The sequence below is a fragment of the Sparus aurata genome, chromosome 17 (genome assembly GCF_900880675.1).
Source record: "Sparus aurata chromosome 17, fSpaAur1.1, whole genome shotgun sequence".
Taxonomy (NCBI): domain Eukaryota; kingdom Metazoa; phylum Chordata; class Actinopteri; order Spariformes; family Sparidae; genus Sparus; species Sparus aurata.
In genome coordinates, this window is record NC_044203.1 from 13,599,776 (window position 1) to 13,618,589 (window position 18,814).

The 18,814-nt window shown below is 41.3% G+C and overlaps 1 protein-coding gene across 7 annotated transcripts in view; it reads right to left on the minus strand.

Annotated features, from left to right (window-relative positions):
* Positions 1–537: 537 nt before the first annotated feature.
* trak1a (trafficking protein, kinesin binding 1a) overlaps positions 538–18,814 on the minus strand; it is a 38,091-nt gene continuing 19,814 nt past the window's right edge. For 6 of the 7 annotated variants that reach the window (XM_030392635.1, XM_030392631.1, XM_030392634.1 and 3 more), the window contains 14 exons: positions 14,740–14,816; positions 14,088–14,204; positions 13,739–13,839; positions 13,302–13,410; positions 12,916–12,994; positions 12,644–12,774; positions 12,407–12,481; positions 11,840–11,977; positions 11,670–11,746; positions 11,315–11,551; positions 10,793–11,121; positions 7,831–8,307; positions 6,486–6,588; positions 538–4,504 (listed from right to left, as the gene is read on the minus strand). In XM_030392635.1, the coding sequence (XP_030248495.1) occupies positions 3,466–4,504; positions 6,486–6,588; positions 7,831–8,307; positions 10,793–11,121; positions 11,315–11,551; positions 11,670–11,746; positions 11,840–11,977; positions 12,407–12,481; positions 12,644–12,774; positions 12,916–12,994; positions 13,302–13,410; positions 13,739–13,839; positions 14,088–14,204; positions 14,740–14,790 (3,063 nt within the window). In that variant the 5' untranslated portion in view covers positions 14,791–14,816 and the 3' untranslated portion in view covers positions 538–3,465. Of the gene's footprint in view, positions 4,505–5,983; positions 6,071–6,485; positions 6,589–7,830; positions 8,308–10,792; positions 11,122–11,314; positions 11,552–11,669; positions 11,747–11,839; positions 11,978–12,406; positions 12,482–12,643; positions 12,775–12,915; positions 12,995–13,301; positions 13,411–13,738; positions 13,840–14,087; positions 14,205–14,739; positions 14,817–18,814 lie in introns of all 7 variants that reach the window. The other variant, XM_030392637.1, reaches the window with a different exon arrangement.

The window sequence follows — 18,814 nt, forward strand, 5'->3', positions numbered from 1 at the left end:
AGAATGAAGATTTTGTGCTCTGTGACAGACTTAACTAACGAATGGGTTAATTAGCCTACTAACAAATGGTCAAAGGGACAGAATAAGGTTTGGTTAGGATAATGGAATCAGTTGCAGGTGTTCAAGAAATGTAATAAATTTGTTTTGGTCTGAGGTGTTAGGGCTCAACAGCAACATCTAGTGGCAGTGAATGTCTCATACATTTAAAGGAGACCTATGATGCGTTTTTTCCGTTCCTTTGGTATTTCAGGTTCTTGTGCATGTAAAAGACCTTGAAAGTTACAAAAAGTCAAAGTCCACACCAACAGAAACTCTACCCTCCTTTTCAAAACACTACTCCTGAAAAGTCAGTAGCCCCGCCTTTAATTCCGTGACTTTGTGACATCACACTGTCACCATGTCACACATTTGCATAATTGAATGCCTAGTGGCTAGTCAGGCATGAAAGAAGTGGTTTAGCACAGCTGCTCTGTTGTAAGTGGAGCTGACTCTTGGCTTGTGTTAGCTGACCAATCTACGCTGAATAAGGCAAACCAGTCAGTCTTCATGTATTTATTTTTTATTGACAGTACAGCCCGTTCTGTATAATAGAACACTTCAGTCCCTGAACAGAAAGGTTTCTTTCCCTCTTTACTAAAAATAAACAACTTAATTCCCTGTTTTTGTCTTCTACTGTTTTTTTTTCTTTAAAAAAAGTTAGCATGACCATGTGTGTTGTATAAATTTACAATGTAATAATAGCACTCTGTCTGAGGTTAACACAAACTGATGAAGATAAATCAACATACTGTACACAAATATATGGCCCTACAGCAGGATTACTGTTTGTAATAACTTACATTCAGATAATTCAGTTAACACACAAAAAACAAGCACAAACACACAAGCACACACCACTCCCCTCGGTCTCAGCACTTGTTATGGTTCATAAATACTGCAAATCGTTGACTGATTTTTTTCCTCCAAAATCTGCGACTGTTATGAATTAACGGTTTTAAAATGGAAATGTTTCAATGAAACCAGATAAATGTTTATCAGTTAATCATAATAATGAAAAAATGATGACAGTTCAAAGTATAAATACAATCTGCACTCAAACATGTACAATGGACAGTCAGTTATAAGCGTGCTTCTAATAATCACAAGTATTCAATAAATATATTTAATGATTATTAATCTCTCACTCAGTAACATTTGCAAGTTTAGCCCCTTAATCATTAAGGATTTCATCAGATCACTGCCAGCGAAGCCAGCCATTTATTTCATTCACTTTCAGTCAGAACAGCAGTCAGTGGCCCAGTCCCGTCGTCCACCTTCAGACATTAATTGAAATGCTGTAGGAAGAATCACTTCACAAAGACATATGGTGTTTCTGTTGCCAGTAAAGTCATGTATTATGTATGGAAACTGTGCAAGACGTCTCATGGGTGTTTCCAGAGGATGGACACTGGAACTGAGTCAGTGATACTGAAAAATTCTCTCCAACAACAAACTTTGATGAAAGCTCTGTCTCTTAAAATTCAACATTCTGATCTTTGACATTTACATTCAGAAAACATACATGTTTCATAATGCCTTATATTGCTATTTTTTCCACCCACACACTTGATTTCATATAAATTAAATTATATGGTGACAGTATGTATGCATGACCCACGTTTACAGTGGCAATCTCTGACAGCAGTCTTGCTTCAATAGGTGTAGGTATTGTTGTGGTCCCAACCACTCTTTACTAGGATGTAACTTTGGTTTTGAGTGACAGCTCAGGATGGCAGACTCTGCTTCTAATGTTACATTTTGTTGAACTGGGATGTCATGCCTCATACACAATAGAATCAAATTAAAATTGTTTTCTGCAGGTCTGCCTCTTGTATTCCGGTCACAGTGATGTAACAGGTGTCTGTGTAACTGGACCTGCTTTGTACTACTGTTTACGTGCTACATGTAGATTATAAATGAAGGGGGCTCGTTGAGAGATTACAACAAAGACATAGAGGCAAATGAGCAAGTGTGGGGACCCTCAGCAGGTTCAGATGCAAATACATGAATTTGTGCAATTATTCAGATTTACTCTCCACTGCATCTAAATAATAAAGTAATTAAACAAAACATATTCCAATGAGATACAGTATGTGAGCTGTTTTTAGGCACATAAGAACAGTAAGTCACAGCAGGATAACACATTTAAGCCACAATCTGGATTATTTTTGTAAATGCAGATGACACACAAAGAGATGGGGAAAAAAGACAGTTGCTGGTGGAAAAAAAAAAATCTCTAATGCCAACATCATAACTTCCATTTAACTTCAGTGCAATCCAATGCAGATACAAAGGAGTAAGGGTTTAAGAATACTGTAGCGGCCTGAATATAAGAGTACAATGTTTTGCACTTTGAATGAAACAAGGCAGATAAATTTACCATGTTTAAATAAAAATATAGTATGGGTCAATTTTTTTAGCTAAGTAAAGGCTCTGGTAATCAGCCTGCCTCGATCAGAACTAGCAGCCACTGGTACTGTAGCTGTATCTTTACAGTGAGATTTTTTTTGTCTTGGTTTTAGTCTCTCTGACCTTGACCCCATCAGCTCATACATAGCACTTTTTTAAAATGTGCAATATGTAAGAATTTTTATCATTCAAAACTTTAGATGTAATTATCAACAGAATGTAAAGAAATAACAGTATTGATTATGGAAGTTAGCATGCTAACCAGCTAGCCCAAGATCTTCCCATTCCAAAGGTGTAAGCATCAATATTCCCCCGTGCTACAAGCTCATTGCATGGACCACTAGCTGCATGGCTAACTGAGCTAACTAGCTAACAGCAGCTACAGTAAGGGGCAATTAGTGGATAAACGGGAGATGTCCTTCCCCCTACTGGTTGCCAATTCTTACATACTGCACCTTTGCTGTAGTGAATGTGTAACTGCGTAGTTCTGAAATATATAAACCCCATTTTTACTTCATAAATAATGTGAATAAAAAAAACAGTCTTATATTCGGGCTAATACAGTACATTTGAAATCAATGTGTTGCCTTTCTTCATTCAGGCTAAGGAACAAAATGAGACCAAAAGAGGATTGTGGGAAATCTATGCAGAACTTTCACCAGATTGGGCGTTTTGATATCACACTTCGTATGACACAGTATATTGCATATACATACAATATAGTTATGATGGACACTGAGGAAGGCAACATACTCCATCATCATCATCATTAGTCTGGTGTGACAGTATGTGGGTATAACACAGTGTAACAGTGTCAGCCACTTCTGGTTTTAATCCATTTCATTCACTTCTATTGATCAAACTTATGATTATCTAAATAAAATCAGCTGAAGTCTGGACTGGACTGTCTGTACTCCACAGCTGAGGGATGTCTGTATAGTTATTATGATGGGGTATTTGGTTCTGTCAATAAATGTGTATGTGTGTTGTATATCACATGTGTCAAAACATCCTCCATTATGTCCCAGTGTCATGTTGGTCATCGCTTGTTGAATCCTGCTGTCCACTGTTTGGCCTGGTATGTCTCTGTACTATTGTGTGTGGTGTGACTGTTTCCAGTGCATGTAGAGTCTGTGGTATGTGTATGGACTTTGTGACCAGTGTGTTATTTGTTTGCATTTTGCCCGTTTCCTTTGTGTGTGCTGCATGTTGCATTGTATGCGGTATGAGTATCTCTGTGTTGGGGGGCCCCCCTGGGTCTTTCATGGCCATACTGGCTCCTACCATGGCAGGATAACTTCGATTCCTCCTCAGCCCTGCGTTCAAACCTGGCAGCCCCCCACCAAGTGTACTGTTTCCCAGTCCAGTAGATCCAAAGGGAGCTATTAGAGTACTCCCAGATGAAACAGAGGCGGCATGAGGGGGCACGGTGCGGAAACATTTAAGTTTGTCCACAAGTCGCAGCTTCAGCATCTCTGTTTGACTGTCGTCATCTGTTTGCCCTGCTCGCTCCCTCTCTGCCTCCCCCAGCACTTCCCTTAGGATGGTACGAGCTGGCTTAGAGGCGAGGAAGGTGTCGTAAAACGGTGGGTCTTCATCGGAGGGGCTGAACTGAAAGACAGGACGGGTGCTGGAAGAGAAGGCCGGTTTGGAACGAGGCGAATTGGGCGGGGTGGAGGGCTGGAGGAGGAGGGTCTCCGGGCGTTTCCTCAGTCGTAAGGGTTCGGTCTCAATCGGCATTTCGTTGATCCTCTGCGCTACAGGTGTTGAAGCTCCACTGGCATCCAACCCTCGGTCCCAGCTGTGTGGGTCATACACTGAGGCAGAAATCCCATGCTCTAGCAGCAGGCGCACCAGGCCTAGAGAGGTGCTGGTGGTCTTGGTGGAGTCCCTAAGGTTGGTGGAGGACTCTGCTAGGGAAAGTGAGAGGGACAGGCGGCGCGGGGTGCAGCTGGGAGTGTAGGAAGGTGTAGGTGGGGAAGAGAAGGGTATAGGAGAGGAAATGGGGGTATGGTTGCCGATGTAAGCACTGCTCTGACATGAAGCTAGAGCAGAGCTGGAGACGGAGAAGTAAGAGAAGAGAAGGATAGAGGAGGACAAAATGAAAAGGGAGAGAGAGGAGGATTGGGGGGTAATGGGTGTGCAAGAAGCATGAACAAGGACAGAAATTAATGTACATAAGTTATCAAGTCTTCATACTTTACTTTTACCAACTGCTCTGTTGTCTGTGACATATAACTTAGCATATTTTCCATGATAACTGCTGTCAGGAGGAGCAATAAGGCTTACTGACACATTTTACACACATTACACTATTTTTCACACAATAGGTTAATTATTAGCACCCTGAGTAGGTAAACAGTGAACTTTCTGCTCTTCATTCGGCAAATAGAGCTGAATGAGGTGTCAACAAGACCTTTATCTGGTCCACAGATCATATTGGCAAAGTGGTCATATACAAGAAGGATATCGTAACACCTCTTTTGATTTAAAGCAGACCTTTGGTGTCAGATGTGACAGAACTCGTCAGTGCTGAGAACAATTTGGGGTTTGGTGCCGAGACAGCTGTTGTCTTTTGGGTATACCAGCAGAATGTTGAACGGCTTATTGTCGATGCTGAATCCCTGGCATCCAATGCAAAGACCAAATTCAGACAGGGGTTACAGTACGATCTCCCCCTGTATAAGACCACTTGTTACATACACAAAGCAGCCACAGCATTAAATTGACTAACAGCAGGTAAAGTTATTAACACTGATCATCTTGAAACGCAATGCTCCACTGGAAAACCTTTGGTCCTGTCAGTCACGTAGATACCACTTTGTAAAATACAGTTACAGACCAAGTATACCATCTCATTACAACAGAACTCCCTAGCCGGACAATACGCCCTGTCACACTGCAAAAACTGCACAGGAAAGGCCAAAGAAACATGACTCCGAGCTCAAGGCATCAACATGGCCTACAACTCCCCAGATCCCAGTTGGATTGAGCATCTGTGGGACATGCCAGAACAAGTCTGATCCATGGAGGTCCTGTGTCAATGCATCTATGTCAGAGCCATATAAGCTCATCAGGTGGGCCTTAATGGGTCAGACCTATGGCAAATAATACAGATGCTTAATCTAACTGGGATCAGGGATATTTGGAGGCTAGATTGCTACTGAGGTCTTTGTCATGTTCTTCGGAACATTCCTGAGCAGTTTTTGGGCCGTGGCAAAGTGCGTTATCATGGTATCTGATCCACTGCTATCAGGGAATGCGGGGGTGTACTCATTACATTGCACTGTAACAAGATGATCAGTGTTATGTTTTGGCTGATCGGAATATACTCGTCTCAGTGCAAGAATTAACACCCATGCTCAAAGCCTGAAAGTTAGAATTGATCAGTGTCTGGAGTCACATCATTGTGTCAGAGGTTGGATTGTTAGTTAGGAACACGTCAACAAGGAACATTAGAGACAAACTGCTGACGTTATTCCGGTTTGCACACACCCACAGTTTTTGGGAATTGCACCCCCATGCAGTGCCTCACCCCGCTGGGTGCACTCAATGGCTCTGTTCTACTCCGGCCATGACAACCATATGATACAACTCCACTTCATCGTCCTCATCACTTGACCTGCCAAGGCCAATCAGACAGCACGGACTTAGAGAGTAGGAAGTCAGCCAGGTGCTGTGGTATCAAAGTGGCCTTGATTCAAAATCTATTAGAGGGGAATTTGCTTGTTTGCTGAGAAGCAGCTATTTGATTTAGAGTTCACAATACACAAGTTATGATCAAGTAACACCATCTGCTACTACAGTAGGTGGTTTTTTATGTAAGGCTAAAGCAGCTCCCTCCCCTTATTGTGCCCTTTGATAAAGACTCAAAGCAAAAATGGAGTACAAAAAGACAAACGACTCCATCTTGTGTTCATAACAGTGCACTACAGTCAATCGTACACAATGAGGACTGGACAATATTGCTAAAGACATTTTAAAATGAAATGCAGTAAAATGGTTACAAACAGAAGTCAGATATTTAAGATGGTTACCTTGGGGACACAGAGGTCAGCTGATCAGAGGGGTGGAGGATCCTGCAGGTGGTGAAGGTGTATGTAGAGCTTGTGGTGGACATACACTTACCCGGGAAATTAACTAGAGCAGAGGAGAGGAGAGGAGAGGAGGAGGAAAATAGATCAGATGACAACAGCATGTTCCGAGACAAGAAGTACTAAAAAATAACTGTAGACAACAAAGTGGAGAAAAATAGGCCATGATCGTAGTTAAAGCCCCAAGCAAAAGCACCAGCATATGAGCGCCCTGATTTTAGAGATACTGGAGCAATACTGATACTGGAGGGTGTGCTCATTCCATGAAACAGAAGGATTATTTCATCACATTCACTGCGCTTTGATTCACTCTGAAAGCATGTTTCGGTCATTGTTCACATGTTTCAAGTTTCTAAAAACCCCAGGTGCCAATATGAACATTGACAGTGGGTTGACATCTGAATTTAGGAGCAGACACAGGTGATGCAAAACATTACTCACTATTAATTAAATGCATTCCCTTGAACTCATGTTTAAGTGAGGGAATCCAAAGGGTAGGAAATGGTTTAAGTGTTGGAAATAAGTGTTTGACATGTTTCTATTATGTCTGCAGTCCATAACTAAGTTTATCATAATGTGTGTAAAAAAAGCTTCAGGTCAGCTCCAGCATTAACCAGCAGTGGGTGTCATGTGTTCATGCGACTTGGACAGCTGCACTGGTAACACCTGATATGCTCGTACGTGCCGTCATACTTCATCTGAGCCAGGATATTTCCGCATGAGTTTGTGTTGTAGACTGGTGTCTTGTGCGAGCGTTGAGTGTACAAACATTTTCTACATTTCTATGAACCGCACCAAAACAAGATAAAATTCTCTGCTGCAGGTCACCCTTTGAGATTGAGATTATTAGAATTAATCTATAGTCATTTAAGATAAAGTTATAGACTGGAGAAGATGTGATGAAGAGGATAGGAATCACTGAAGAGTAAAAAAATGGTATGATTGGTTGAAATAAAGCAAAGTGCTGCAGTGAAAGAAGGCATGAACTCAGAAGGGAGATATAAATGAATAAAAAAATAAAAGATGTACTCTGTTCGGATGGGGTTCGATGGCTGCACACATGAGGACTGTCTGCCGGTGGGACGGGTGGGTGTGCAGGTGTGTGCACATGAGCGTGATGGTGCAGGAAGGGACGTCGCATTGGGGTTGTGAGATGTCCTGTGAATGCCCTCCCTAATCCCTCACCCTCCCACCCCTCCTCTTCACCCCCCTCCCCTTTATACCCGTGCTCCAGGGTTACAAGGGACGGTGGATGCAATGCAGAGACCTCAGCTAAGTGCTCCCTCACCAGGCTTGCGGTCCATTGCGGCGGCCTGTAAGGCCTGGAGCTCCTTGAGGTCCACGTGCCCGTTCATCTCTGAAGATGAGGGGAGAGGAGAGGAAGAAGGGGAGGGTGTGGAGAAGGAAAGGGGCATGTTTGCAACATGTCCATCTTTAACTTGAATCCCTTCTCTAGCCATGCACATTTCTCCGAGCAGTGTTTCTGACTGGCTGTTGTCATCGACGTCTCCAATCTTGTTGCAGCAGACAGAGGGAGAAGAGGTAGAGCGAGGCAGATCTGCGGGAGCAGGGCTCTCTCCTGACAGGCCAGTGAATGAGTCACATGAAAGTTCATCCTCCTCCGGTTGGTCCAACTGCCAGCCGTCTTCCTGTTCCTCATGCGCTAAAGTGCGGAAGCCCTTTGTGACCACACCGGGCCGGTGATCCAGCAGAGCGCCCATATGGGGTTGAGCCAGCTGCTGCCAAGCATGGAGAGTAGCAGAGCCTGGAAAAAAAGTCAGAGAAATGTTAGATGTTTGCATCTCATAAAGTTGATGTAATGCCCCCAGAGGTGTCGTTAAATCTACCTATTCCTCTTGTAAGGAAAGGAACATGTAAGGAAATTTGTTTATAATGAATTCTGTGATTTCAAGAGCATATTGACTGTGTTAGAGTCAATCACTGAAACTCATGTTGAGTTCTACACTGTTATCTTTGGTTAGATCATATCTAAAAATTGATATGTAGTACTTAAGATGCTAATCTTTAATCTGTGTTGTCAAATACAGTGTAACATGCGGACACATAATAAGCTTTACATTGTATTACATTATTATATGCTCTATCATCTTTGTATGTAGACATTCAGACATAATATCTGTTCAGCAAATGTCATTCTATGTTTAAACATTTAAAAATAGATCAAAATAGAGTTCAGCTGCTTACTGGCAGACATTATATCATTGGCCACACTCATATACAGTCACACAATCCATGTCACACATTCATGCACTTACAGAGACAGGACGACAGGCAAAGGCATATTCTCATATTGTCACATGCAGAACATACAGACATGTCACATATCCTGCAATGTCATTCAGTTTAGTCCTTGTACTTTGTAAACTGTCTAATTTCAAGTCCAATGAATGGTTGTTTTATCATGACACATAAAGGGGCCTCTAAGAGATGTCAGTGCACAAACCCACAATACAAATACAAAAAGAATGAGCGAAAAAGGGGAAGGTGAGAAAATTAGTATGATTTTATTCAATTTATTCAATTAATCAACAAAGAAAAACAGACATGTTGAACAGAAATGTAAGTAAAGTGCAAAGACGACAAAACCAAAATGAAGAAAATTAAAAGTCGAACAAAAGAGGAGCGAAAGGGATGAACAGTACATACTGTATGAGACTGTAGTGTAGAGACAGAGATTAAATTACTGCCGTACAAATGCAAGAATACTATTAAAATTCATAATTTTAAATCATTTCTGGACTGTTGCTTTTTAGTACAGTATAGTCATCTGATGGTGCCCAGAATGATTAAATCTAATCAAGAAGGCAGAAGACTATCACAAATAATCTGAGGTTACCAAGAAATAAATAAAAGTACAACAACCATCATTAGACTTGAAATTGTGGGGATTCTTATTGTCTTTCAATTAAAAAGCAAAAAAAGCAATCTTTTTTTGTCGATAACTAAACAGATTATCTGGGGCCAGATATATACAATGAAAAGTCATAAATACAAGCATAGATTGTAAATACTAATTTATGTGTATGAAAAGGTGCGTGCATAGATTTGGTATGTACACCTCATTTATACATCTGGCCCGTGGTGTTGTATCAACTGTCAAAAAGTTACAGTACAAGTGGTGCAACTGAAATTGGACACTAGGTGGTGCCATGAAACAGAAAATATCTCTGGATGAATCAGTTTTAATATTACATCCACTTGAGAAGCTTAACATTGAAATAGTGACAAATGCCTCAAAAGGCACGTTTTTTTACATGTACAGTTCTGGAAAAAACATCAGGTTTCAGATATGGGACAGATTCTGAACTGCTATGTACCTGCTCTGTATCCATAAAAGTACCATAGTGTGGATAAATATCTGACAGCAAACAACAATTCAACTCTACAATTTGCGCCACCAATACAAAAATAAGAAATACTTAAAGGATAGCATCCTCTGGTTAATAAAACAAAACAAGGGCATAAGAAGACTTTTTGTGTTGAAAAATCGGTGTGGCATTTAAACTACCACAGACTGACTAACCTGCTGAAAAAAAATAAAAACAGTGCAAAGTGCTCATCATTTGTGATGTATTTGGGATAAATGTAACACTGGGAACATGTAATGCTCTCAAAATCTCTCCTAAACTAAAGCTGACATTAAGGCATTTTATGCAACAATCCTTTATGGTATGGCATGTATTTTCATACCTGTTAAATCTTGCTAAGAAAAACAGTTATATCAGCTTTGAATAAAACATACAGCACAAATCTATATGTAACATACTCGATGTGTCATTTTGACAAACTATATGATTCAAATGAGCAGCACACCGCAGACTGTCAGGTGGTTTATAATTCAAACCAGCAGCGTGGCTGTGTGTGTCTGAAGTAAAAGGAGTGCTGCAGATTTAAACTGCCCTCCTGTTGTTCCAACACCTCCAGCAGGCCTGTGACTAACGTCAGCGGAGCTCTGAGGTGAGACTGTGAGCTCAGCTCCAACAAACTGGAGCTCCTCTGCAGGGTCTTAGAACCCTGTGAGGCACTCAGCCAGATTCTGGACGGACTGTGGTTATGAAAAAACAGATATTGATTCCGCTGCTGGTTCGGGTAAGTGTACCATTGGGGACTATGAAGAAATAAATTATTTGAATTTCTCTGATTCTGTTGATGTTTCTGAGAACTTTCATTTTCATTGTGTGAGGCATTCTGAGGATCAGAGGACTCATGGCTTTGAGAGGAATAATCACCTTCTAGTGGCTTTACAATTTGCAGCTTCTCCGGCAGGTACGATCTGGCTGTGAATGAGTACCCCGACCAGATGCTTCCAAGGGAGGGATGCGAACACAGCGACAGCAGGCTCTCCGTCGGTGTCCCCGGGCCTCCGCTACTGCCCTCGCCTCCCTTTTCATCCTCTTTGGCCAGGTAAGCCAGCTTCCTCTCCCTCTCCTCCTCGAAGAAGCGTTTTTCTGAGAGGTAGTTGTCGCGGCGGAGGGACAGACGCCGCAGGGCTGCCTCCAGGTCCCTGCTGCCTGGGGTTCCTGGGGTACCAGGGGGGCGCCTGTTTGAGTCTTCCAACCTGCAGACATTGATGACATTGTTGGGTTTTAATGAAGTTTTTTAAAAGCAGTACGCGTCCGTTTCTCAGATTTTATATTTTGTAAAGCTCAGTTGGTAGATTCCTATAAAAAGGCAGCAGCTAATGAATCAAATCTAAAATCACCAAAGTATAAAAATCTAAAATGGGTGTTGCGGCGTGGATCTGTCCGTACCCATCGTCTGGACTCTCCATGATACTGCCGGTCCTGTTGTCCAGGATGATCCCACTTCCTTTCTCGCTACCATATATGGAGTTGCAGCGTGGCGTGCCCACCCTGCTGGAGCGACCTGAGGTGAAGCATGATGTCTGGTTGGAGCCTGGGATGTTGAGGGGGGAGGGGGCTAGCGATGAACGCTGACGCATCAGGTTCAGGTTTTTCACTGTCTGGAACACTCGCTTTGGTTGTAGTCTGGAGAAACACGGTGACATAAATATCCGTATGACCATCAGTCATGAGCATTTCAATATGAAGCTAGACCCAAATCATTGACAACATTTCATCTCCGTTTCCCATTAAAGCTCGATACCTCTGCTCCTCTACGTCCGGATCATCCATCTGCAGCTCCTTCCTCATGGTGCCCTCTATTTCTGCTGCCAATGAGTCCTGGAGATGAAGGCAAAACAAAAGTGTAAATGGATTTTGCAGCTGAGAGAAGCATGGAAATGCTGACTGATATGTTTATGAATATGAGCTCACCATCGGGAACAGACCCAGAGAATGGAAACGCCTCGATGTGCCGAGTGGTAGGGTTTTATTTCTTAGGTTCTTGAGCTCCTCCTGGGCCTCATGAAGCATTTCCATGCACTCTGCGTACTTGTCCTGCAACTCTCTCAGCTGGTGGAAGGGAAAAGAAAGATAAGGAGATAAGGATAAGATGGAAAAAAATTTGAGAAAAAATAACCAAACAAAAAAAAAACGGCTACAACATGCACATGAAGCTTGTTTCCAATATGAGATTATACTTCTTAAGCATCACATAACACTAAGGAAACTCAACATGCTGATTGGTTTTTTTTACTATGTTTTATTTATTATAGATTTTAGGAAATGTATTTATTATAGGGTCTATTTTAGTTATTACACTGTAACCTGAGTAACAAATTTCGTTCCTTCATTTTTTAACATGTCGAATGACAATAAACTACTCTGAATCTGAAACAGGATTTGGTCCAAGGCAGGGTCTCTTGGCAACGTATTTATTCGTAGAAGCTACCACTGCAGAAAATGATAAAGTCACGGTCAGTGGGTTGTGGATCGCCTCACCTCAGCAGTAAGTTGTCGCTGGGCGTCCTTGGCTGCACCCAAGTGCTGAGTCAGCTCCTCGTTCTCCACAGCATACTACAAACACGCCAGAATAACAGTTACAGTACAGACAGTTACGAAAACATTGTATCCAGTGTGCTCTGTTAGCATATGCTATGTTGCACTGAACGCAGGCATTCATTAGACAAATAGAAGATCTTTGAAATCAGTATGAAGACATCAGGGGGTGTTTCTTACCAGCTTGGCCTTCTTCTGGAGGTCTACTATCTGTGAGAGGAGGTGTGTGATCTCCTCCTGCTGTCTGGAGGCATCGTCGCTTTTTCTGGCCAGCTCTTCAGCCAGAGAGGAAATCTGCAAGTTGGAATTACCTGGGAAGATCAACAGGGCAGGTGTTCAGCAAAAGTGGGAATTTGTCCCCAAAAAACCTGCCTGTTTACTTTAGAGAGTGAGACAGCAGGTGACAGATATGTGACTGTGCGTAACATGACTCCAGTCGGTCCAATACTCACGTAGTTCTTTGACACAGTCATTGACAAGCTGCTGCTCTTTTTCCTCATAGGAGATAGTTTCTGTCTCCAAATGACTTGCCTGACAAAACAAATCAAAAACAGACATTACTAATCAAAACACACACACTACAAATTATTGATCACCCCAATGCAAAGCTTCTTCTAAAAACCAGAAGGTCATGTTCAGAGTGGAAGACATTCTAAAGAAAACAAATATAAATGCAACAAATTAGATTTAGATCCTTATTCTCACTTTGAACGTTAACAACTATTACATTGGTTTATAATCCTTTTGGATACAATATTTACATGCTATGCTGACTATAAAAACACTGTACGTGTATGTTGGCTTATGTGCATGTGAGTGTTTGTGCGTGTGCGTGTACCTCAAATCGCAACGATTTGTTTTCTTCCTCAAGATCTTTGAGTTTCTTCTGCAAGGAGTCCAAGGGGAAAAAAGTGGGCATTGACACACTGGTTTCAGCGGGACGCACACTGTAAATACACACACACACACACATTAGAGAGAAACTTCAGTCACTTCATCAGTAGGCCAATCAATCAGCCATTACTATGCTATAAAACAGTGTGACATATATCATTAGTCTACTACTCTGTCACACTTCACACATTACTAGGAATAGAGATTCATTGAAAGGGCAATGAAAATACTTTTTTTTATAAGGAAAGGAGATTTCATTGTAAGCTGTCTATAATTGGAACAATGCAAATTCCAGTATAAAACTGCACTGCATAATTTTTAACTAGAATGAGAGGAGAAATGATGAAGATGAGGAGTGGAGGTGAATGAAAGGAGACTTACGGAGTGGAGGTGGTCGACTCCCCCTCACTCTCCTCAGCAGCGCTGGTATAGAACTGTAACAGCTCATCTTTCATGGACAAGTCATGGCGCAGCTGAGAAACCTACATGTAGAAAAGTGAAGAAGCATTAAGGAGGATGGAGACATTTACAATGACATGGCACATTCTGAGACAAACCCAACCACCAGCATGGTCCTACAAAGATAACGACATGTATACTGTCATATATGTACTATTTATAAAGATATCTCCCAAACACTGTCACATTTAGTTACCACCAAACACAGAAACACACACACACACACACACACACACACACACACACACACACTCTATCATTGTGTACGTACCTCCTCTCGTATGTGCTCTACTTGCTCCTCCAGCAGTTCGTTCCTCTCACTGAGGGTTTTGTTTTTCTTCAGCAGTGACTGTCCAATGCGAGCTGCTAACTCCAGGTCACGCTCTTTCTGCACAGACACAAGTTTTTTTTGTGTTTTAACAGCCAAACATCTGAAAACATTACAGATGTCAAAATAATTCTACCCTAATTTGTTTTCTTGGTGCAAGATGAGAAAGATCAGACTGAAGAGAAGACTTTCACAGAAATGGAGGTCAGCACAGTGTTGTCTCATATGGTGACAGTTAACCGGTCTGTTTGTTAATGGTGTGATATTTTTTCAAACCATCTTAAGTCACGAATTGGATGGCTGGCTGGCTGTTAAGTTTAATGATTCATTTAACAATGAATGGCAGTGTTCTAACTTCACAGTTTTTGTATTCATGCTCTGAGAGAGCTGGCTGACATCTGATGAGGCGGCTGACTTATTTGAATATCAGCTGCAAAATAAGTTTTATGATGTGGTTCCATCAAACCTCATGAAACAACCTCTGTTTATACAGTCAGACCACATAATACATAATACATGCTCAGTGCCACAGAGCATGTACTGTAGTCCTTTGTGTTTTTTCAACTTTAGCTGATCTTACTTGTCATGATCTTACCTCTTCAAGTAGTCGAGTGACGGCATCAATGTCACTGTAGGTCTTCGTCATCTGGCCCACTCTGTCAGCACACAGTACTGCACGGAAACAAAGAAAGGAAGAGTCGAAGTCTCAATATTTAATTCTAGAGAGAAGATCACAGTCCATGCACTCAATTATAAATCACAGGAGCTAGGCAATATTGCCTTAAAGTGATATGACAATACTAGTCTGTATTGCAATACACAATATACGGTATATGTTGATATTCTGAAATCAAAAGTATTGCATAATTGCGGGTACTGGACGACAAAATCAATGACAATGTTTTTCGACCAAATGCCTTAATATCGATATTGCAACATTATTGTAAGGATGGCTACTCATACTGTCATAAAATATGAACGCAATGAGATTCCTGATAAATAACCATCAGTTATGTTGATATAATGATCAAGCGGGCAAATGCAAGTACAATAGTCGGCCAAGTTCAGAAAATGACATCACTTTAATGCAGCCTTTAAAACCAGGAAAAGGCAACAGTTTTGCCATATCACAATATCCGAAATCTATTTTGGTGAGCTTTCGACTATAGATGGATGAAAATATGATGCAAGAGCTTACAATGTGTTTCATGCTCAGACTTCTGCAATTTGCAATGTCTGTAGGTAGCTAAATTCAAGGGATACATCTCAGCTGTAACATCATTTATTATATAATTTATTGTTAAAAAATATAATTCCAGATGAAACACCTCAAGATTAGATAAGATGGTCAAGGTTTTGAACAAACAAAGCTGCTACGTGTTGGATTTCATGAATCACATTCCTAAGAAGTTCACACCCACATAAAACACCTGATGCAAACCCACCTATTTAAAAACCTTCCTGCTGAGTCATTCAGAAAAGATAAGATATTGAAAGGAGACGTAATAAGAGGGGAACACCCCAGCGCTGCCATTTCAGCTACATGAGGGCATGTTCATTATCGACTCCTGTCATCGGCAAACCAAGCTCTGAATTCAATTAATCAGCTTATAGTCCAGACTGGTATTATTTACTCAGAGGTCAAAATTCAAACGGAGGCTTGTTGATGGATTACAACACATTTGACTGTATAGTATGACTGTGTGTGTGTGGGGCAAAACAGCCATAAGGGGCATTTTGCCACAAACAATTCTATTTTCTCTGCTCCTTAAGAGTTACTGGTTTCCATCATTGAGTTTGGTTGCGGTTCTTGATTTGATGCCTAATTTGAATGTGTTTTTCAGTGTTTTTAAAAACATAAATTAACTTGTTGTGGATAAAACCACTGTGTGAAGTTGTTTTTTTTAACAGTCTTATTAGTCACTTTTAACACTGCCAGTTGGAGAGAGAAGGTGACATGACACTGTGTGGAGGTGTATTGCCAGGGACACTGCCAGATAATATGATGCAACACATAACAATGGAAAGTTTAATTATTGCACTTTCCACAGGAATCAGATTTTACTCGGGGCAGGTTAGGAGGAGTACACACAACAGTGCTTATTCAGAGGCCTTCCAGAATGCAAAACAGAACTCGCCAATGCAAACTACATATTTCCATGTCCTCATGCAACACAGGCAATGTGTGGCAGCTGGAAACACAGACACAACTGAGGCCTCAACTGCCTGTGCTTTAGTTAAGGATATTTCCCCATCATTACCATCCATTATTAAACAAGTTGCTCTTTTCTCTTTCAAGGTTGAATGAGTGTGCATGACACTGAGCAGCTTCACAGAGGTAGTTTGTTGGATCAAATAAGGCCACCTCAACTCGTTTGTCGTACATTATTTACCCCAGAGTTCCAAGGTGGTGTAGGATTTCAACAGTTTTCCTTTATGAACTCATCATGCAACAACAACCCCGACAAATCTGGATTGCATAGACATGATACATAAAGAAATATTACTTGAATGTGAGTCTACACTGACTCAAGCTGAATGGCTCTTTGAGGCTACACTGAGGAACAACAGTACTTGGAGCTAAAAAATACTAATGTCAGCATGCTAACGTGGTCATGCTAACATGCTGCTTTGTAGCAATACAACATGTTCTCCATCTTAGTTTAGCTTGTGAGTATAGAAACATTTGCTGATTTGCACAAACACCTCTAAGTTTTGCAGGTATTTGGCCACAAAACCTAGTTGTCATCAACAACTACTGGATGGATAACCGTTCGTTCAGTCTAAAGTAAATTGTCATGTCTTCTGGACCAAAGTGGTGGACTGACTGACACTGCTAACAAAAGCTAAGATACTATACGTCTCAAAACAAATTGCACAATAGTCATAATTCAGGCAGATCATAAAAGCCTTAAAGACAAGCAGATATTAGCATTCAATAAAAATAAGCTAGTAAAAACAAAAACAATCACACATGCTGGAAAACCTCTCCTGGGTGAGTTGTTAAGGCACAGAGTAACAGAGGGAATGAATCAGCATAAAAATAACCAACAAAGATGTGTATATGTACATACACACACACACACACACACACACAAACACACACGCACACACACACACACACACACACAAAATGCATCACTGATATCTGTTTGCTATCTGGCCTACAGTGTGATTGTAGACTTGATAGCACAGGGTGCAGCCGGTTTACTTGTCATGCTTTCTGTGTGTGTGTGTGTGTGTGTGTGTGTGTGTGTGTGTGTGTGTGTGTGTGTGTGTGCGCGCTTTCTATTGAAGAACATGTTAGCTTGTTTCCATGGTAACACCCCACCCCAGTTGGATTAATAACTGGGTATAACTAATGGAAGCTCGTATACCAATAGTGAGAGAATAGAGAGCCCTGGTAATGACTTCTACCTGTCGCTGTATGGAGATAGTATCCAGGCTTAGAAGGAAGCATAGTTACTGAAACACATCAGATCAGTTTGAATAACACAATGGCATAGCTATGACCCCAGGCAAACTGCTTTTTATCGGCAGTACAAAAAATTCCAGTAATTAGGTGGCGTCATTGATCAAGACATAGCAGGACTTCCTGCTCTATCAATGAGGTCAGCCTCTTAGTGATTTACTTTATTAATCCACTTTGGTCATAAATGTGTGGTGAAGGAAAAGGAGAAAAAACAGGTCAGAGAAAATAACTATCCTGGACGCTATAACAGGTGTAACTTAATACTGGAAGGTGATCAGGATGTTTTCTTGGTACTTGTACTGTACAGACAGCAGGTAACTTAAGACAGACGCACTTGCTTGCTATTCCTCCCTCACAACAGGCACAATGTTAAAACCTCCCTTTGTGGACAAGTTTGGCCGCTCAGAGTTCTGAATTGAAATGTCATTAAAGCTCAGTAAGAACCTATTAGCAGACTTCTGGTTTTCTGTCTGTCTGCTTTTCAGCAGGGGAGCTGAGGGTGCCTGAAGTCTGGAGTTCTGGCTCTGTCAACCCCCGTGTTGCCACTGAGCAACAGACAACACACAACACACAGGTTCAACTGCAACAAACACCAAGACAACGGAGCGAGTGGCATCTTTGTTGTTCAAATCAATACCCCAAACACAGCCTGTGTGGTACGATGTAATACAATGTAAGGGCGTAGGATTGAGTTTCATTTCCTTATTGGACTCAGGCTGATATCAATCTGAACTGCCACTATAAAAACATGATTATGCCACAGCATCTAAAGCACTGTCCCAAACAATACAAGTAATTTATCTTCTCTTCATGCATATTTTGTAATAAAAACTCACTTTTAGGAGTCAACTCACAGACGAACTCTCCATTGTACCTGCATGATACAGTAACTTTAGTTCATGTGCAAATCTCTCAAAATGTATGAGGTTGTGTGTCATCATCAGCCTACGTCTCCTTCTTTCGGCTGTCTTTTTCGAACCACATCAGTGAAGAAATTCTGAATGGTTATCCAATCCTGGAACACTTCCCAATGTAATCAAACACAAGGCAGCAACCTAAATATCAAGTTGAATCTTTGCACAAATATAAAGTGGCATGCTTGCACTTTAAACAACACTGAAATGACAGATGGGATAAAGAGCCAAGCCTATATTTGAACTTGTCAACTCAGCAGGCAGATGATGTGCACAGAGCAGAT